This window comes from Periplaneta americana, unplaced genomic scaffold (assembly GCF_040183065.1).
Source record: "Periplaneta americana isolate PAMFEO1 unplaced genomic scaffold, P.americana_PAMFEO1_priV1 scaffold_20, whole genome shotgun sequence".
NCBI classification, from domain to species: domain Eukaryota; kingdom Metazoa; phylum Arthropoda; class Insecta; order Blattodea; family Blattidae; genus Periplaneta; species Periplaneta americana.
In genome coordinates, this window is record NW_027185501.1 from 1,690,580 (window position 1) to 1,713,703 (window position 23,124).

A 23,124-nucleotide genomic window follows, 5' to 3' on the forward strand; every position below is an offset into this window, starting at 1 on the left:
CCTATCTGCCGTGTCGGAACTAAGCAGCTGACATGAAATCGTAAACTGATGAATTTGTATCATACGGTAGTCTTTGACCAGACTAATATAATAATAATAATAATAATAATAATAATAACAATAATAATAAACATATGAATGAATGCGATTATGGTATATATAGTGTGTAAGCGATAAGTTCTCTCCACTAATACCTTACGACCATTGATTTTTTTATACTTGAAACCTAAATTCTTTAAGACAGTGTGCAGGGAAGAAACACTGCCGTGAAAAAGATCCGCATCTCGAAGCAAAATTTGCAGCTTTTGTAATGTAGGATGCCCCTCCCGTCAGTAATATAAATATACATGCCGCCAGATTGCATTCTCCTGAAAGACATTTAAATGCTCGGTCACACGTCGCTACTTTTGCAGCGATGCAGTACAAAAAGCTGCGCAACTCTTGTACTGCGACGTGTGAACAATGGTGCAACCCGAAAAGTAGCGGCTGCCGAATCTGCTGCCCGCTACTTTTCCATGCTGCGCGCAGCTTAAAAGTATCGACGTGTGAACAGGGTTCTCAGGGTTGCAGCCGCAGCATTTTTGATATTGGTTTTGTTGAAACTTTTGCTGCCGTTGCGACCAGTGTTACCACCCAAATGTGCCAATGATACTTTTATTGTTTGGATATATTTTAATGTTAAATGTGATGAAAATAAATTATTTGTAACAGTTATTAAATACACAACACAGTCTGAGCATAATTGGTGACGATATAATTCAGTTTTTAAATTTTCCATAGCGTTGTTCCGAACAGAAGGGTTGCCAACATTGATTACGTGAATATACTGTTGGTTATCATTTAAGTATATAGGCGTTTTTAAAAGCTTTATAGTAAAAATAATGCCAATTTCTGAATACTAGTTAGGACAGAAAAGCAAATAATAGATAAGTAAGCTTTCGCATCTGTTTCTTAATAATGCGAACATAACCACAAAATGTATATTGAGACGTCAACACGGAGATGGAAACCTGCAGCATGACTGCGGCTGCAAAAGTAGTGCCTTGTGTGTGAACAGACTCGCAACCTCCAGTTGCAACTTTTGCTGCACTCGGGTTGCACAGCACGAAAAGTAGCGTGCAGCGTGCTACTTTTGGCTTACGTGTGAACACGACACGCAACTATTGCAGCTGCAGTACAAAAGTTGCGCTGCAAAAGTAGCGATGTGTGACCGTACCTTTAATTTGTCATCCACTTTTCCACTTTCATTTCCTTTCCCAGGGTTTCCAGTCGGGAAGGTCCATCCTCTTGCACATTCAATTTAATCTTTCCTTTCCTATTTTAACGATGGTGTTCTTTCCTATTCTGAAAGCCTCTGCAGTACTATTTACCACCTGTTGTACAGGAATAAGAGACCCGCCATTGTCTCTTCTTTCTCTTGCCTGACTTGTAAGAGGAGCACTTTTTCCGTTATTTCTAGACCACTTGCTGTCTCTTGTAGCTCTCCTTTCTCCCTTTGAGCCTGTGGTTCGTTTTGTGCTGCTAACTGCAGGAGTGATGTCTTGCGATATTGTATAAGTGAAGCACACTGACACTATAAGTCACGTTACAAATACACTCACAGCTAAATTAAATTTAAAACTAAATTCAAACTAACTCTACCTTCATCAACAACAAAATATCTACGAAAACAGTAGCCACGACAGAACACTAATACTTGCTGTAACACAGTAACGAAGATTCATAACTTCCAAACAAAACACGTGCTCGCTGCGAAACAGTCGGCAACGTTGGCCTGTTGTCATGGTCTCTGATTGGCTAGTTTGGGGCGGTTGCCATGGTGAAGCTTAGAAGCCGCTGAACTGTCTGTATAGACTGTAAGCGTTGTTTTCGTGGATGGCCAATTCAACGTCTTCCTCGTGGCTGGTAGTGTAATAGGTATCCTAGTTGGTGACACATGTTGGAGCCATCTTTTCCTGTAATTGAAAGTTTTTCTTCTAATGGCTGCATGTAAAGTATATCCAGCTGTTTGGTGCATACTGTATATCTCATTTCTGCAGCTCTTGATCTACTGATGTCTTTCTTCTTCAAAACCCAAGTTTCACTTCCATATAGGATAGTCAGAGAGGCTAGTGTTTTATACAATTTTAATCCCGGGTTTTCAGCTCTATGTGCTGATGCTTTATCCACTAAGCCACACCAGATTCCAGTTTCAGTGCCGGATCGAATCCCCTCAGTTTAAGTTCTACCTCTCAGTTTTCCTTTTGGTGGCGTACCCTCATGTACTGTATGACAGAAAATGTGACAGTGGCAAAATGTCCAATGTACTATGTACAGAGGCACACTCATTATGAGTGACTTAGTGGCCGGAATCCGACAGGATGAGCATCATCTTGAATCACAAAGTGATTGATTACTTATGCATATCATATTAGTATATCATTATATATATATATATATATATATATATATATATATATATATATATATATATATATTATAGTCATCTTGAGATTTTTTTATCAAAATGTTTGTGGATTTAATATGAAAAGTGATTAAATTTTCCAAAATATAGTGATTAATAATGATATCATTATCTGTCTCACTGAAACATGGTTTTCCGAATCTGTTGTTAATACAAATTTGTTTCCTAATAATTATACTGTGTTTCGTGCTGATAGATTATTTGAAGCTACCAACAAAGTAAAAGGTGGGGGTGTCTTAATGGATACCTTTTATACGTCGGAGATATGATTTAGAATTCGTTAATGAATGCGTTTTGATTGAAATTAAAATGCCTGATGGTTGTAATCTGCTAATTGGAAATCATTATTTCCCACCTGATACAGATCATAAACATGTAAAGTCTTCTCTAAATTTTATAGAAAACAATCTTGATACCCACAACTTTAGAATTGTTATCCTCGGGGATTTCAATGCTCCTGGCATGGATTGGTCATCAAGTTGAATTCTTAATGATATTCATTATTATGCTAAAATTAAGTCTCAGGATTTATACCAGTATTCCTTTTCTTGTCTTCTTGGACTAAACCAATTAATCTTATGAGAAATAGTAAAACTCTTCTTGATCTTGTTTTTACAAATGTCTGTAACTGTTCAGTTAATCTTGCTAATCATTCACTAGTTTTGGAAGATGTTCATCACCCATTAAACTATTCTCAAGGTGATTATCACTGTATTTATCCACTCTCCACAATTTTGTTTGGGATTGTATATATCTTACTACCAATGTCAATGTTGCTACTAATTCTCTGACTAAAATTGTAAATGATGCTATATCTAAAGCTGTCCCTGTCACCTTTGTGAAAATGTCGCACTATCCTAAATGGTTTTCACACAGTCTACATCAACTCATTAAGAAAAAGAACAAAGCACATAGAAATTTAAAAAAATATAAATCTGATCACCACTATCAAATTTTCTCTTACTGTAGAAAACAAGCAAGGCTTTGATTAATTCTGATAAATGTAAATGGTTACAATCCATTGATGACAATTTAAAAAAGAGCCTAATAAATTTTGGAAATACGTAGAATCTTTTCAGAAATCGAAAAACATTCCTAATGAATGTATTATTAATGGGGTCCACATCGCTGATCAAAGAGTCATTGCAAATGCATTTGCTAGTCAATTTAAATCATTTCAGATCAGTCATAACTCTTAATTTTCTCAGTTGTTATTCTAACATTAATGACTTTTTACCCCTATCTGTAATATCTTGTGAGAATGTCAGGAAGGCCATAAAAAATGTCAAACCTAATAAATCTATGGGTCGGATGGCATCCCTAATTTTATTATTAAAGGATGCTCTGAAATTCTTATAGGCCTACCTGTTTTAACCTACATTTTCAATTTGAGTTTGAAAACAGGGAAATATCCTTCTCTTTGGAAGGAAGCATCTGTTATTTCCATATTTAAGAATGGTAATAAAGCTATTGTAAGTAATTATAGACCTATTTCCATTCTTGATAACTTCTCAAAATTTTTTAAAAAGAATAATTAAAAGACATATTTCTTTTTACGTGAAAAACAAAATGAATTCGGCCCAACATGGTTTTACAAATGGGAAATCTACGACTACTATGTAATTTAGTATCATATCTCAATTTTGCTATACCTATATTTGAAACTCAGGGTCAAATTGATTCCATATATTTTGACTTTAGCAAAGCATTTGGTGTTGTTCCCGTAATATGTTACTGAGTAAATTAAACTCTTTTGATCTTACCACTAACTACCTGAACTGGTTTGAAAATTTTTTAAAAGATAGACAGTCCTGTATTAGACTTCGAAATTCTTACTCTAATCCATATATTAGTTTATGCGGAGTTCCACAGAGTTTCACTTTGGGGTCTCTATTACTTTTATTATTTATAGATGATATCAGTGCTACACTAAGTTCTAACTGCCTTTTATTTGCCGATGACCTGAAAATATTTCGCAAAATTAATAGTCTGGCAGACTGCGTAACTTTGCAGAATGATATAAATGCTATTGAGCTATGGTCTGCTGGTATGGAATGAAAATTAATGAATCGAAAATTTTAGTCATTTCCTTCTCTAGAAAAACCACTTCTCTCAAATTTAATAATTGAGGACCATTTTTACAAAACTTGCTAACTGAAAAAAACTAAATTTTACAGGAGAGACAAAACACTATAGTAAGCAAGTTTTGCTGTATGTCTCACTTATGAGTCATTCCACGTCAAATCGCACAAAATTATACAAATTTTGACCTTCATATTTCTGATTGCATTTATATTTTTTTTACCAACTCTATGGGTCTCATAAACCAACAAGTCTATTTTTATTTCCTCCTAAGTCCACATGTTTTTAAAATATTACATGTTAAAATTCGTTAAAAATGTCGCACAATGCAACATTTAAAGTGTCATATTTCTGACGATATTGATGTTAACATTTTTTTTAAAAATGCATTTAAAAGCTTAAAGTACTGTCTTTTATTGAATATTTACTAACTAATTTTAATATAATTATTTCAAATATTTTTTTATAATTAAATTTTTAAAACATATACATCAATGTGAAATAGCTCTATTAAAAATCTAAAAAAATGCCTACTAGGTGCACTGAAGTATTCTTAATAATTCCAGAAAAAATCAGAATGGGATCTCCAATAGTTTAATGGAAATTTAATTACTTATGACAGAATGTGTAGCAGTCGGAGCAGCAGCAGTGGACGGGAAGCTTTAAACCGCGCTAAGAGGTTTATCGGCGCTAGATAATTGACTGAACTTCGCAACATTACACCCAGTACGGATCAAGTTACTCGAGGAAACACTGCTAATTTACTTATTATGATATCTTCAAATAATTGTACATTATACTTTTCAAATGTTTCTTTTCATTCACATTTTAAAATTTCATTCGCCTACCTTCTTTCTTGAAAGAAAATAGTTTTACTAAATCTTCAGTTTTCGACAACGGAATGAAATAATATAATTTTAATGTACCAGTTATTGGTTTTAAATTATGGTATCTGGCCTGCAAATTTTCAGTGTGGTTTTTATGCTTATTGAATGGACAAAATATAAATGACACGTTAGAAATGTTTTTTGTGACTAATCAAACAGTTTTTTTGTGTTGTTATAGGATCTTGTATAGGCTAACTCTCGTGGCAAGTCTTTTAACAGTATCTCCAATGCCAACACATGGACCTTTACCATGCGACATTGCAAAGAAGTGTCATTCAGCACTAATTCCATAATCGTCTTCATGTAAGCAATTATTTTTAAAATTCTTTTTTTTTGTATTGTGAACTTGATCCATTGGAAAAGTAGATGATTTTTTTCATATCGTTGAATTCTTGCTTTAGGAAATTGATTGCTTCGGATTGAAAAAAGTGAAAGGGATCGGTGTCATGTTTCATGGTTTCTGAGATGACATTACTTTTGTAACGAATTTCTGTATCTCCTTTGAAATATATGTACGAAAGGATTTATTTATTTACTTATTTATTTTTTTATTTATTTATTTATTTATTTAAATATACAGAATAAAGAATATAATTACAAATAAGAGAAATAGAAATAAAATAATACAATCAATATAAAAAAGGAGATTCAGTAGTATTAACAAAATTTGAGACCGAATGAGCAGCGCTCGTGTTCGGTCACAGTTCAGATATAATATTAATAGGCCTATAAGAGAATATAAAATAAAATAAAGTAGGAAGTAAAATTAAAATTGTACTGTATTGTGGCTTGGCATATGTTCCAATGCACACCTTGTATTGAATCTTGTATTACAAATGAATAATTTTCAGAAAAGTCTGCAATAACTATGTAATTTTCAGGTTGTACTTTCTTTGCATTCCGTCAAAAATAAAATATGGCTGACTTTTGAATGGATGATGATGCATCTTCTACATGAAAACATGCTAGGGAGCCTTTTACTTTTGAAACTTTTCACGGGGGTATCGTTTTGTTGTATCTTTCATTTCTTGATAGGGGATTCTATTGACATCAAACGCTTGTTTAATTCCTCAATATTACTGATTTCTAGCACTGTATCCATAGAACTGCTAGAAGAAATACTGGGATAATCACTTTCTCTGTCCGAACTTTCATTTGATTCATGTTTATTAATATCACAAGAACTACCGGCTTCACATATAATTTCACCTGACCTATGCAGAAATTGATTGATTTTTACGGGACAAATCACATATTTGCACACTCAAAGACTCCTTTAAATTGAGCTTTATCAATAAGTCGCGACTTACGCGTCTTAGTGTACTTTTCTTTTTAAAAGCGTGATTAGGAAGGTAAATGGATTTAAACACTTGTTATATATTACGCGATCTTTACCATCACTCATGTTGTATAGAAGTCACGTCACTGCGCGAAATTCAAACCCAAACTGATTATTTTTCTCTCATGCCATCTGTTTACTGCCATAAAGTTTACTGCCTTACCCAGTCTTTCTATCATCAAGCACTTGGCTATATTACAGTATAAACTGTGAAGGGCTTCCCCCTGAGCTGACAATAATAAAATGATTTTAGATAAGATATTTACTGTTCCTTAAGGTATTAATCATTTGATGATTAGTATGGTGACATCAGATGCAACGGGAAATTTCCACGGGCAGCCTTCTAGCCTATGGCTGCAAGCAGTTCATTAGCTGGGCATCGCGAGCGCGTGCATGCCTCCAGAAAATAAATTGTTACAAATGTATGGGTGCCGATCCCATATTTATAAATGCAGTAGTTTACAGATAATACATCAGCGAACAAGTCTATATTTTTTTTTCAGATTTTTAACTTAGCTATTTAATATAGTAATTTTGCTTTGAAAAAGAAATGATTAAAAAAATAGGCCAAATTTTAAATATATTTGTGATAGGCCTAAAGTAATAAAAAGTGTTGTATTTCGTCTTTCAAATGCGCCAAACCGCAAATCTCAATTATATGTAGACACAAAGTTCCAAGCGAGTTTATGTAACAGTGCGCGCATAACTTGCGTAACTTCAAATAGTCATAACTACACAAATAATTAATAATTGTGAAAATAAAAAAATACGGGTCTCCTTATTTGATGTCTGGAATTCATGAAAAAAAATTCGACCATTTCCGAGAAGGTCGTGTTTTATTGCTGTGCGATTTGACATGGAATGACTCTTATAGCAGAAAGCAAGTTTTGAAAAAACGATCACACTTTGACATGCTACAATGAAGAGAAATAACCCAATTTTACTAAGATGCTTTGAACATCATGTAGAGGCCTGCCTTATGTTAACGAATCCATCAAAATCTCAATTTTGCAAATTTTGCAGTTACCAAGTTCTGCAAAAACGGTCCTCAATTATACTCTTAATAATATCAACATAATAAGGAAAGACTGTATTAGACACCTGGGAGTTATACTCGATACTAAATTACATTTTCATAATCATGTCCAATATATTTATAATCATTCCATTAGAATGCTCGGACTTATATGGTCTATAACTTATTCTTTTTCTACTCCAGCTACTATTGTAATTTTATACTATACATTAATCAGATCTAAACTCGAATACGCATCTGTTGTCTCGAATTCTATTACTTCTACTGATTTGGTTAAATTGGAAATCATTCAAAGAAAATTTATGTCCCTACTTGCTTTCAGGTTTTTATCAAATTCATCTATTTTCAATTATGAGCGTACTTGTAAATATTTTAACTTTTCTAGCCTTTATGTTAGACATCTTGAATTTGACTACTTATTCTTTTGTAAGGCTGTAAAGGGTGATATTGATTGTGAATCCTTCATAAGCAATATCTACCTTCGGGTCCCTTCGAATGGTTTAAGATTTCAAAAACTTTTTTATACCTATAAACCGAAATCTCTCCAGTTGTCAGATGCATTAAAGCTGTCAATTTATATTGCATTAATTCGGATCCGTTTAATGTATAGCTTGCTGTTTGGTTATTTTTATATTGAGTATACATATCAAAATCATATTCATTTCACTTTCATTCATTTGTGTTGTTTTTGAGCTGTTCTGTATCATGTATTTTGCAGTTATCTATTAATTTTGTCATTATTGGTTATTTGTAATTGTCTCTAATTTTAATAATTATTTTTATGCACTGTTTATGTAATTCCTTGTGCATTGTAAATCTTGTGCTAACTTTTATCTTGTGCTAAACTGTTGTTGGCTCTAGGCTGTTGTACAGCACAATAAATATTAGTAAATAAATTATTATTGTTATTATTATTATTATTATTATTATTATTATTATTATTATTATTATTATTATTATTATTATTATTTATAAATTACACTTGTGAGGAAGTTAAACGCAGAATAAATATATGAAATGTGTGCTATTATTCTGTTGAGAAGATTTTGTCGTCCAGCCTTCTTTAAAAAATACTGAAAGTTAGAATTTATAAAACAGTTATATTACAGTCGTTCCATATGGTTGTGAAACTTGAACTCTCATTTCGAGAGAGGAGCAGAGGTTAAGAGTGTTCGAGAATAAGGTGTTTAAGAAAATATTTGGGGGTAAGAGGGTTGAAGTTACAGGAGAATGGAGAAAATTACATAACACAGAACTGCACTCATTGTCTTCTTCACCTAATATAATTAGGAACATTAAATCCAGACATTTGAGATGGACAGGACATGTAGCACATATGGGTGAATCCAGAAATTCATATAGAGTGTTAGTTGAAAGACCTGAGGGAAAATGACCTTTGGGGAGGCTGAGACGTAGATGGAAGGATAGTATTAAAATGGATTTGAGGAGGTGAGATATGATGATAGAGATTAGATTAATCTTGCTCAAGATAGGGACCGATGGTGGTCTTATGTGAGGGGGCAATGAACCTCTGGGTTCTCTAAAAGCCATTTGTAAGTAAGTTATTTTAAATATACAATCTTTTTGCATAAGGAGTCTACAAATACACATGGTTTTTCTATTTCAGTCCATCGGAGAGCCATCCACTCAAATGACTCTGAACACATTTCACTTTGCTGGTCGTGGTGAGATGAATGTGACATTGGGTATACCTCGATTGCGAGAGTTGCTGATGACAGCGTCACATAATATGAAGACTCCAAATATGGACATACCATTCCTTCCTGACATATGTAAACTAGAGAAAAAAGCAAATAATTTGAAATCGAAATTGTGTAGAGTTACAATGTCTGACGTATTGCAGTACATTGATGTAAAGGACAAAATTGAATTTTTTCCTGAAAGGTAAGAAGTGAAAATGTATATAACATTTATGCTGAACAAATTGCTGTATATGAAAAGTAAAGCTGTTTTCAATTTTTTTGCATACTACTCTCTTTCACCAAGTACACAATGTTTATAAAATACTACGTACAAATGTATGACCACGTTTTTAGAGATATCAGCAAATACGTTAGAAACGTTGATTAATACTTTATTTTGGTATTCTCGTTAGTCTGTAATCGTTGTAAACTTCTTCACCAATTTATGATTATACTTATTCTCAAGGTATCAGATAGACTCTCAGTAATCATCATCTGATAAAACTTTGCGTTTACTTGTGTTATAACCTCTCTCTATCAAGTCTATAAATACAGGTTCGAAACTTACTTTTTTCCGTTAGAAGTCTGGCACTGGTTCTTATTAAATTACTACTTGGCTTTATTTCCAAGCTTCTGTGTATTCAGAGCTTTCAGATGATTAAGATTTGGTTGAACTGTGTTTCATAAATGCTGATGTTGCATTTCTTTGAGCATCTATAATGTGAAGTCATTTTAAACGGGATAATTCTATTACTGTATGTCCCATTTTTATTCTTGCTCCAGATGTTTGAATTTTACATGGACTATGTAAATATAAGTGTTTGGGATTTTCTTAGGAATTTTAATATGATGTTTTTTTCAAAAATAGGATTTTGTCATTGAGAGAAAAGTCTTAAAGGGGTACTGAACTCAAAATCACATTCTGGGATGATATATTCTAAACAACATGCATTTAATTATACAATGAAGCAAACTAAACCTTTCTACGATTAATGGTTTCCAAGTAACATACCTCTGAACGTGGACACTGGCAATGCATGTGACATCACTCTGCTGTGCCGCACACAGCAAGTCCATCGTTGCTTTAGTTACATTACATTCACTATAATTCATGTCCAATACCGTTCTTCTCTTCATAACAAAGTGTTACGCAGCTGTGAACTTGTACAACGCAAACCACGGGTGCAGTTGTGACTAACAAGAAAGACAGACTATGATGTGACGTCACATTCTTAATCATAACTATGGACCCTCAAATTTCTTGAATAAAATCCCTTAAATTTCTTGAGTAACAAAGGTAAAAATTCTTGAGTAAAATAATTAAATTCTTGGGTGAAAAAGGAAAATTCTTGAGTTCTGTGATCATCTATACTTGAATAAACAGCTCAGTATGGCACCAGGTACTGTTTACAGTTTTATTAGTATGCGAGGGAAAATAGAAATAGTAGCTTCCCGCACAACTTGCTTATTGCAGAAACTGCACAGCATTATATTATCTCCAAACTTATTCATTCCATCTTGGGAGAATTGTTTGATCCGTTCATCTAACCTGAGTTTCGGCAGCATAATGAATAATATCATATAAATCAGTTTTTATTTTCACTCAATCACTTATCATGTTAAGATGGCAGAAATGAATTCTGTTACATCAGGATACAATATTAATATACGTCACGAATATTTTCGACTCGTACATGGTATTAAATTAACATTCAGATAGAAAGCCTTCCAGTGGATATAATTATAATTTATACAATATATTAAAAAGCAGGCTTCCCTCTAGCTGAGTTGGCAATAATAAAATAACTTCAGATAGGATGTTTACTGTTTCTTAAGGTATTAATCATTTGTCTTCAAATGTAGGCTTTAATGGCTGCCATCAATGAGGTGAGTGTTTTCCAAGCTAAGAAGCAATGATCTACTTTGTAGACGCACAGACAGTTATTATATGCAACTTAATTTCGTAAAATTTTCTGTGGCCAGTCTTTTCGCATACACATGTATGAACATAATTCCATAGTGGTGCATTGCGAGCGCGTGCATCCAGAAAATAAATTGTTGCAAATATATGTATGCATATCCCACACTTTTGATGCTCTAGTTACAGATAATACATCAGGGAATAGATTTGTATTGTTTTAACTATGCTATTTAATGTAATCATTTTAATTTGAAAGAAAAATAATTTAAAAATTAGGCCAAATTGTGTAAAGTAGTAAAAAGTATTGCATTTAATATTTCAAATGCACTGAACCCAAAATCTCAACTATATATAGACTCAAAAATACTAAGCGATCTTATTACAGTGCGCACATACTTTGCGTAGTTTCAAGTACACAAATAGTAAATAATTGTGGAAATAAATACTTTGCATAATTTCAAATAGTCATAACTACACAAATAATAAATAACTGTGGAAATAAACGATATGGATCTCTTTATTTGATGCCTGGAATTCATAAAAAAATTCGCCCATTTATGAAAAGGTCATACTTTGTCAGTTTGCGATTTGATGTGGAATGACTCTTAAATAAAAATTCAATGGTTTGAGGTAAGGAGGAATAGACCAGATTGTTGGTCTCCATGATCTTTTCATTTCTTAGAGAATCATTGACCTAGAATCGTTACAGCAGCAAAAAAAAAAAAAAAAAAAAAAAAAAAAAATGATGCAGTGCCCACCATGCATGAAAACCCCAATTCTTACATTTGCTACTGGTGAATTAATTTGACTAAATTTCTGAAACTGAAGCGTCAAGAGAATGAATAAAGTATTGTAATTTGTTCATTTTCTTATTTCAGGAACCAAGTATATATGATACATATGCAGTTTCTTCCACGTGAAGTATACAAGTCCAAATTTTCTGTGAAACCATCAGAAATTCTGAAGCATGTCGAGAAAAAGTTTCTGAAGGAGATCTTCTATGCCATGAAGAAAATATTGAAAATAAAAGCTACATTGTAAGCACTAATTTAATTTATTTTTATACTCGTTCACTTAGATCTTTTATTTCCTGCTTCAGACTTCTCTGCATTTGGCATGAGTCGCTACTTACTAGTGGACTGGTGAATGTACACTGTATCATCATTTCTGATGATGGATTGAAGTATGCAATATTTGAGAAGTAAATTAGAGGTGTCATGTCAGCTGTTAATCTTATAAAATAAATATTATTATGACATGTGATATTTCCGTGCAGGAATTCTGCATTACCACGTGATTAAGGCTGGATAGGCATCGGGACTTGAAGTCGAGTTTTCAGCTCTACGTGCTGACGCTTTATCCACTGAGCCGCACCGGATTCCAGTTCCGGTGTCAGATTGAATCCCCTCAATTTAAGTTCTTCCTCTCAGTTTTCCCTTTGGTGGCCCACCCTCATGTACTGTGTCACGGAATATGTGACAGTGGCACAATGTCCAACACACTGTGTACAGAGGTGCACTCATTACGAGTGACTAAGTGGCCGGGAAAATGTATGCTGTTGTTACCAAAGTGCAAATAGCAGTTAGCAAAGCTTTCTCGTTTTCCATGGTCGTCCATCATGCGAGGTAGAATGAAACTAGAAATGTGTTCGAGGCTTGTGCGTCCTACTCAGATGGTTTGCATCATGTGCAGCGCTTGCACAATTTACTCCGCGCATTACATGCAGCGCCACTTTACTGCTGTTGCGCGCCCATGTGCTGTATATGCGGCCTAGCGAGCATTGAGTCAAAAGTTAAGGACTGTTAATTCTTAACTGATGTTGATGTACCCAACTGTAAGTATTATATGTACAGCTGTCAAAAAAAAAAGTGGCCGCACTCGTGAACAGCGATTATTTTCAAAGTCCACTTCGGGTCGCGGCGATGTTACACGATGCATGTGCTTGTACAAGCAGTTCCGGAACCAGAGACCTGCAAGAGAGCGATGCTTAACGATATCTGAGATCGGTTTTACCGAATGCACTTCGTGTGTAATCGCTCGAGCTCGGGTTTGGCCTGCGCTCGCTCGAGCTCGCCCGGGGGATCGCTCCCCTGTCGGAACGAGCGCTCGCTTCAACCACTGTACGCGAAGCAGTATGCTACAGTACTACGTAGTGCAGTATTGGTAAAAATCGAATGAATTCCTTTGATTATCAAAACCATTCGAAATAATAGAAATATTCACAATATCACTTGATTATTCATTGATTTTGCTTACCACCACAACAAGCCGTATGAAGTTACACAAAATATGTACTCGCATAACAGAACATGTTCCATTTTAAGATAATGATAAGAGCTTCGAGTTCGGAATCATATGACGCAAAAATAGAATGATAAGCTTCGAATGTTCTGTGTGGTTGTAGCGTACTGACTCTTCTAACAGCCCCAGTATCTGACCCTGATCTTTATTAAATTAAACACCTGACCTACATGGCGATAAGAAAAAAGAGCGCTGCTCTCAGGCTATAGGCCTACGTATAGAATGACTAATCAACATACTGCAATGTTATTGAACAATCATTCATGCATTCGAATGATTTAATCCTACAATGGAATAATCATGGAAATCATTCGATTGTTTTCAACAATTATATATTTTAGTGGAAATTTAATTAATTACACATTTTTCTTTGTTTAGATTGAAACAGCCTGAAATGATTTTCTGTATAAATATATTTCATTCCTACTCAGTTTAACAATTAACTTCAAAAACAAACTGAGACAGAAATTTAATCTTGATAATATTGTAAATGCAAATGAAATGTTTGGTTATATTATTATAAAATGTATATAAAACCGAGAAATTACATTTAATACGTGATAACTAAAAATGTCTATCGAAGTATGAAATGCAAATAATAAATTAGTAGCGATATATTTTGTTTCATCTCGGACGTAATATGAACTTTACTCATTAACTTGGGAATATTTTTATTTTAGTAGGTTATTTTACGACGCTTTGTCAACATCTGAGGTTATTTAGCGTCTGAATGAAATGAAGGTGATAATGCCGGTGAAATGAGTCTGGGGTCCAGCACCGAAAGTTACCCAGCATTTGCTTGTATTGGGTTGAGGGAAAACCCCGGAAAAAACGTTAACCAGGTAACTTGCCCCGACCGGGATTCGAACCCGGGCCACCTGGTTTCACGCTGACCGTTACTCCACAGGTGTGGACAATCCTATGTACTTTAAGGTATTCTTATCGCTTATTTCTCCGAATTTAGTCCAAGCAGAGCTAGTAGGTAACTGCTTTCCCTTTTCTTCCACTACTCTGACTCTGCTGATTTAACTTTATTTTCGGCATATACTTTTGACATCGTGTCTTGTAATCTTTTACCATCAACAGAGACGGTGTCCGAGCCTCTGCTTGAGATCGACGTCGATACTATTGAATCATCTTCAACATTCGTTTTGATGAAACGTACTATCAGACAGGCCTACAATTCACCTACTGCTACAGGAAGAGCACTCATGAACACCGAGCGCTCGTCCTGAGACCCGATCGCTCGGTGTGTTGCCTTACTTCGTGATTTATCGGAACTATTCGTATATGATCGCTATTCATTGAGTCAGTGCCTTCCTGGACTGATAACGATATCCCGCGCTCGCTCTCTTGCAGGTCTCTGTCCGGAACTATGAAAGTGTTCCATATCTGCGCCTCGTAGACCGGCGGTAGAGTGCTTGTTTAATGATTCAAAGGTCGTGTGTTCGGGCCTTCTTCAAGTTTTCATTTTATTTTTTAATCGTTCTTTAGCGATGTAAATGGTATTCAAATTATCATTTATATCCAGTTATCGTTCTTTATGGATATCACGTTATTTATATTTTGTTATCGTTCTTTAGAAATATGAATAAAATTCAGGTCATCATTTGTATTCTGTTATCGTATTATAACGATATGAATAATAATATTTATTATTGTATCTCCAATGGGGGTTAGCCCTATTTTACATATGTATGTTAGGGCTATAGTTTTATACACAAAAAAGATAAGCATAAAGAGAAAAGGAAAAGAAAATTAAATTAGCTTACGCGATGTAAACAAAACATAAGCAATCCGTAAATTAGGCATTGCGATTGCAAAACAAATATCAGGTATCAATTTGAAACATACAAAAACATTAACAACACACATACGTAACACTTCTATAACACAAATATGCAGCTTTCCGTACCATACATCATAAATTAATACACAATAGTCACACAAACACAATCAAACCATAATTACGACATTGCGACGACATCAAGCATCCCATAACTGACTCACATACATAACAAATCAAGCATCCGTTACAACACATACACTTCAACATAGTAACCACACTTTTAAAAGTTACAAATTTGGCTCCAAGAAGAATAAATAGGACACTGTTACTAATTACTATTCTTCTACAATTTCTTAAATACATCTGTAATAAATCTGTGAAATTCCGATATGAATAATATTCACGTTTTTTATATTGTTATCGTTCTTTAGCGATTTAAATAATATTCAAGTTATCATTTATATTGTTTTCCTTCATTAGCATTATAAAACAATATTCAAGTTATTTATATTGTTATTGTTCTTTCGCAAAATATTAATTAAACAAACCGATATTTATCATTTATATTCTGTTATCGTTCTTTAGTGATACTGTATAAATAATATTCAAGTTATTAATATTGTAATCGTTCTTTAGTGATATAAATAACATAAATTTAATATTAAGTTTGGAAAAATCCAGTTGCATAATACTAGTAGGCCTATTAGTTTTTCTTTTTATATTATTACATTATACTATTTTGAACCACAATAAAATGAAAAGGAGTAACGAGGAATTGAACCTGAGACGTTGACATCTAAATTCCGACATTCGTCCGCTGAGCTAAGAGAGCAAAGTGTGGAAACATTTTCGGAAAAATTGGCCCAATCACACTCTAAGATTTTCTGATGATTTGTAGAAGCTAGTCCAGGATACGGGGGGGCAAAGGCTAATTGAGATTTCCCGGTCTCTGACCGGGTCAAACATCCTGATAGAATTAATATTTAACCCTTGCCGTGACTTTCGGTGAAGTCTGGAGGGCCCAATTAGTCAAATCCACTCTCCTCATCTCCACGCTTGGGCCCCCTGGAATTTAATAAGATGCGAAAGAGATAGTGGTGTGCGGAAAGCAACGGGATGTTACCGCATTTAGGCCTATCCTTTCCAAGAAAACTGCAAACATGAACAAAGGAAGCTTTTAATAGAAGAAGAAGGATCTTCTGCGGACCTCTGGAAAAAGAACTAAGGAAGAGACTAGTGAAATGCTTTGTGTGGAGTGTGGCATTGTATGGGGAAAGAACATGGACATTACGACGAAATGAAGAGAAACGAATTGAAGCATTTGAAATGTGGATGTGGAGAAGAACGGTGCGTGTGAAGTGGACAGACAGAATAAGAAATAAAATTGTGTTTGAAAAAGTGAGTGAAGAAAGAATGATGCTGAAACTGAATAGAAAGAGAAAAAGGAATTGGTTGGGTCTCTGGTTGAAAAGAATAATAGACGACATTAGGATATGTGGATCATATGCGGAGACTAAGAGGAAGGCAGAAAATAGGAAAGATTGGAGATTGCTGTGTTTGCAATGAAAGACCTGCCCATGGACAGAACATTTATGTGTGTATGTTCAGAATGCCTGGAATATCGTGTCTAAGAACAGTCGCTATTTGCAAAGACTAGTCAATTCCATGCCCACTCGACTGCAAGATGATCGAGATAAGAGGAAGATAGACTAAATATTGAATTGTGGCTTTTTGTTTTGTTTTTTGAACGCTTAATTGTTTGAATGTTTTAAGGCCGACGCCAGTAAATTTGTTATGTTTATGCCACGAAAGATATTTTATTGAGAATAAAATCTTTTTTCTTTCCATTTGCAGCCACAATATCATAATGATAATGATAAAGTCATGGCATAATATATTAATGAACCTGATGTTAATTACTAAAATAATCATAAAAGAGAAAGGAGCCATTATATCTAGTTTGTCTCTCTCAAAAACAGAACAAAAAAGGACATAAAAAGCACGAGGTTGTAGTCGAACGCAGGACCTCATGAATAAGAGGCCTGAACGCTACCATTATGCTATCGAATAACAAACAGTATACTTCAATTATAAGTGTAGATATCAGGCAACGTGGTCCAACAACATGTAACATCGCCTGGCTCCGAATTGTAGCGAAGATACCTGAAGGGAACTTTGTTTGAGGAGAGCGGCCACTTTTTCTTTTGACAGCTGTACATTGTTGTTGTTGTTATTATTATTATTATTATTATTATTCATCCAAAGGAAATTCATATCCTTATGTTGATTAAGATTTCTGCCCATTAACTCTGGGTATAGCTGCGAGATAATATGCGTTTACCTTAATTGTCGAAGCCTATATGCTAGATGCCATGAGCTCGATTATCTATTCTGCAAGGTCCTCAAAGGTGATATATCCTGTAACTCCTTAAGAAACGTTATCTTACGTATTCCGCAAAAGATATGAAATTCAAAATTTCTTTCACCTGTCTCCAGATGCATTAAAAATACCAACATGCATGGCTGCGAATTTGATTCTTTCACTGTATGAACTTAGTTTGTTCCTGACAATTACATAATCTTTTATTTATTCTTGTAAACAATTATCTTCAATTTTTTATTGTAATTTTTCTGGTATTTTTATGCTACAATATATCATTAATTAGCGACTCATTTTTTATTTGCCATTGTTTTACTTGTATCTATTAATTAATAATATAATATTAATCCAATGTATAAATTTTTTTATTATTGTCATCATTGTAAAAATTGTTTTCAATTTATTCTGTACTAGCTGTACCCGTGCGCTCTGCTGCACCCGTTAGAAATAAATATAAAGTAATTACATAATTAAAATAGGACATTTGATCCAGGGAACATTCGTGTTTGATAGAAGGATAAATCGTTTAATATGTTACTTAATTTAAATTGCATCCAAGTAATTAAAATGCGATCATTTTGGTCCAGAGACACTCATTTGGTGCAATGACAATTCCTTTAACATGTTTCTTAATTTCTATTACATGCAACCATAGTTTAATGAAGATTGACATCATTTAGATTTAATGTGTATATTTTATTTTACTTGTTATAGGTTTCCATTGAATTATGGTAATAACTTAATTTTAACCCTTGTTTTCTACGTATTCAGTAAATGGCGCTTGGCCCACTATGGTTCTGAACCCTTCAAATAACTTAAATTATGTTATATAATATTACATATTATATTATATTATATTATATTATATTATATTATATTATATTATATTATATTATATTATATTATATTATATTATATTATATTATACACTCAGGGACAAAAAAAACCGGACACTTCTATATTCGCTTCTATTTTGTTGGCAATTATTTCAAAATGAAACAAAACCCATTTAAACAAAATAATGTTTCATTTAGCACCTTATACGACAACATTTGAAAAAAAAAATCTCTGATGAGAAAATTTACAAAAAAATTACAAAGGGCGTATAACTATGGCATCGTTTGGTCTAACTGTTTTTTCATTTTATGGTGCCTTAAACATTAAAAACTCTTTTTAGTAACGGGTATTACCCTCTCTGGCTTGGATAACTGCATCCCTACGTCTTGGCATGCTCTCAGTTTGGTTAGCAATGTCTTCTTGAGGAATAAGTTCCCATTCTTCGCCAAGTGCTCGCCTCAACTCTTGTAACGATTGTGGTCTCGGTCGTCTATTCTTAACACGCCGTCCCAGCATTCCCCACACGTTTTCAATTGGGTTCATGTCTGGACTCCTTGCTGGCCATGGAAGAACATGCATTCCCACTTCTTGGAGATAATCTCCGACCGCATGGGCAATATGCGGCCGTCCATTATCATGCATTAAAACAAAATTATCGCCTAAAAATTGGCCAAATGGCACAACATCATCAGCCAAACATTCATTTATATACCTATCAGCTGTTAGTCTTCCATTTTCAACAAACACCAACTCTGTACGAGCATCCGTACACACTCCTGCCCAAACCATCACTCCACCACCTCCATACGGCACAGTTTCGGAAATGCAACCCTGTGAAAATCGTTCTCCCCTCCTTCTCCAAACTCTTTCACGTCCATCAGGTGAGCACAGATTGAAACGGGACTCATCGGTGAACAGAACACAACTCCACTGTCCATTTCTCCAATCCCTGTGATCATTTGCAAAACGCAGTCGTTCAACTCGATGCATCCTGAGAAGTTTGGGACCAGTTGCAGGTCTACTTGATATCAGTCCACTTGCTTTCAACCTCCTTCTATCTGTTTTGGCCGAAATTGGGCGTCCATGCATGTTAACAAATTGCTGGGCTACACTAGTAGCTGGTAGGTTGCGCTCCCTAAGAATTCTCAACACCATATACCTGTCTTCATTTGGATTTTTAGCTCTTGGACGACCCGAGCCTGGTCTTCTGGTATATTCTAGGGTCTCTCTATACCGTTTTATGGCATCATGGGTTGTGCTTCTAGCCATATTCATAACATTTGCAATGTAACGTACACTGCGTCCATCATCGTAAAGGGCTACAGCTCGAGCCACATCTTCAGGTCGCATCTTGTTTTAAGACAAATGTTACAACCCCACTTAAACTCAGAAAATGTAAAAATAAAGAAATAACTAATGATAACGATAATGAAGCACAAAATGGTTGAGACAAAATTTTTATAGCTGAGACTCCGAAAGCAAAATTGGAATTTTTGGTTGTAATGGCTTGTTTATAAAACAAAAAACAATCAACAATGTATACACGTCTCCATAACAACAGATGGCTACCATAATATTGTATGAGAAGATAATGTTTTGCAAAATACCAGCAAATATTAAAGTGTCCGGTTTTTTTTGTCCCTGAGTGTATTATATTATATTATATTACTTCATATTATATTATATCAGAAGTTACTGTAATAACATTATAGCATTATGTCCGTCTAGAGAAACTACACTTTCCAATGGTGAAATAATAATTAATTATATAAATCGGTTAATTTAGCTTCCGATATTACTTCATACAAACACAGAAACATTCTCTTGTAGGCTATCTTTCATAGCTTTCGATTGTTGCTGTCCAAGGCCCCTTATAGACTAAGTCATTTGTTTTTTAATTCATTACATATCCTTAGATGGCAGTTATTTTAATTTTAAAACTCATTTATCTTATTGAATATCAGTCCTATCAAAATTTTTTAAGGAATAAAACTTATCGCAAATTATTTTCAAAGAAACTTTTGTTATGTAACATTTTTCACAAAAATCAATAATAAGCGAGATATTTCGATTAATTTAATTCAGGCCCCCTTATAACCCCCCTTTTAAATAATGTATTTTGAATGCCATATAGCCTAAAATCTAAGTTACAACGAACTTAATTTATATTCCAATTTTCATCGAAATCTGTTCAGCCATTATCGCGTGAAAAGGGGTAACAAATGTACAGACAGACAGACAGACAGACATACAAACAAAAATGTCAAAAAAGCGATTTTCGGTTTCAGGGTGGTTAATTATATATGTTAGGGCCAATTATTTTTGGAAAATCGAAAATTACCAGAAAAATTTTGGCTACAGATTTGTTATTAGTATAGATTATTGCATTATTATCGTCTCAGTTGTGCTAGATTATCATTGGCCAACCGCTGATGACTAACACATTAATATTAATAATGAATAAATAAATAAGGAAATAAATTTATTATTACTATTATTATTATTATTATTATTATTATTATTATTATTATTTATTATTATTTTAGAATTGAAAGTGCAGCTGAAACAGCAGAAAAGTCCTTTAAGAATGAAGCTGACGAAACTGAAATAAAATTGGAAGATGAAGTGGACCCTGACTTTACGAGGAAAATTAAGAATGCTGGAATAGGAGAAGAGCATGAAAGTTCTGACGAAGATGAAGGGGTAAGACACAAACAGTTTTGTACATGAAAAAAGTACAGTATAAATTAATTTCAGTGAGAGTTGTAAATGTTGACGTTACATATTATCACACTGATAAACTTCACAGTTGTCTAAATTAGGGGCAATGAGTACCGGTAATATTTAATTATGTAATCTCTCACATTTGACTTCTTTATCATCTGTGGTGACTGAATGGCCACCCTGCTTGCCATTAAATCTGAGTCCTATGTGTTCTATCTCGGTCCAGAGCATTTCATTTTAAAGATGATGATAAAATCCTTTAAATGGCTTCAAAAGAAAACTAAATGTGGAATCCTTTGTCACACGTTTAGGGCCCTGTCTCTAAATCAAACGGCTTCATACAAATTATTTCCACATGTTCTTTACAAGTTGTTAGGGATAATGAATTTTAGTGTATAGATGCACACCTCAGAAATTTATTTTTATATTGCTATAGAAATATGATCCAGGAAGTTCTTCACTGATGATGTGGGTTGTAGCTACTAACATTTTTCATGTGCTTGAAAGATTATATGTTAATGATAGAGCCCAAATTTGTATACAAAATTCTTGCAATATTCTGATATACAAGATCTATACCAAAAGAATTTTTGATCTTTGGCCGGGAAAAATATAATTATTACTCACCAGAAGGTCTGAAATGATAGGATCAGACCCCTCAAGTACATGCCTTTTCTTGCCCACCAATATTAGCTACGGTATTATAACGGAAACAAACAGTTTCTTATTTAGAAAGTTTCTAAGTTACGAGACATGAGAGCAAGGTGGCTAATAGGGTATGCATTTATGCTAATGTGTTATAATAAAGTGATAGCCCTAAGTGATAATTTTGCTTTATATAGGCATAGTGAATAATTACTGATAAAATATAAAGTGTAATTCTTGTTTTCTCGTGTGGCAATTTGTGTGTTTATTCAGGATATAGGCTAATGACTTCTGAATTTAACAGTCCTGACTTCGATTCAGTTGTGTATTTACTTAACAATGATATTTCCTCCTTGTTAGAACAAAAGGTAACGAGAAAAACGTTAGAGAAACGGCAGACCTAACGTTATCGCAAGAGGACGGAAAATTTGTTCGAAAATTTCAGAAAAGCTGGTATAATAAATATCAGTGGTTGTGTGGAACTGATAAAGGTCATGAACAAAAGCTAATGTGTTTTTATTGTTTGATGTTTGGCATTGATGGGTAAGATTCTTGGCGCAGAACAGGTGTAAACACCATAAACAATTTCGAAAAAAAAAAAAGCTAAAAACACGCAGCATCTGGGAGTCATATAAAGTGCGCCGAGAAATTTTATATGTTAGGGTGGTGCCGTATCGACCATGCCATTTCAGAGGGGCAGAGACTGCAGGCCATTAAACACAATGAAATGGTTTAAAAAATAGGCAAATTGTCAGCAGATTAGTAGACGTTGCTTGTCATTGAAATATTCAGGAATTGCCATTCAGAGGTCATCAGGAAAGTCAATGTTCATGTAATCAGGGGCGGACGCAAGGGGGGGGGGATTAAGGGGATATATCCCCTCCCGAAATTTTTAGAAAAATACGAAACAAGAAACAAAAATAATATTGATTTTAATTCGTGAATGTACATAGGAATTAGAGGGTTTTCCACGTAAATTCTCTTTGCTAAAATGTTAAATAAATGTATCTTTGCAT

General features: G+C 34.1%; 1 protein-coding gene across 1 annotated transcript in view; it reads left to right on the top strand.

Annotated features, from left to right (window-relative positions):
* The window catches only part of LOC138693734 (DNA-directed RNA polymerase I subunit RPA1-like), an 87,363-nt gene that overhangs the window by 30,562 nt on the left and 33,677 nt on the right, over positions 1–23,124 (top strand). Inside the window, exons 5-7 of the mRNA XM_069817554.1 lie at positions 9,436–9,713; positions 12,311–12,469; positions 21,286–21,442. Of these exons, the coding sequence (XP_069673655.1) occupies positions 9,436–9,713; positions 12,311–12,469; positions 21,286–21,442 (594 nt within the window). The remainder of the gene's footprint in view (positions 1–9,435; positions 9,714–12,310; positions 12,470–21,285; positions 21,443–23,124) is intronic.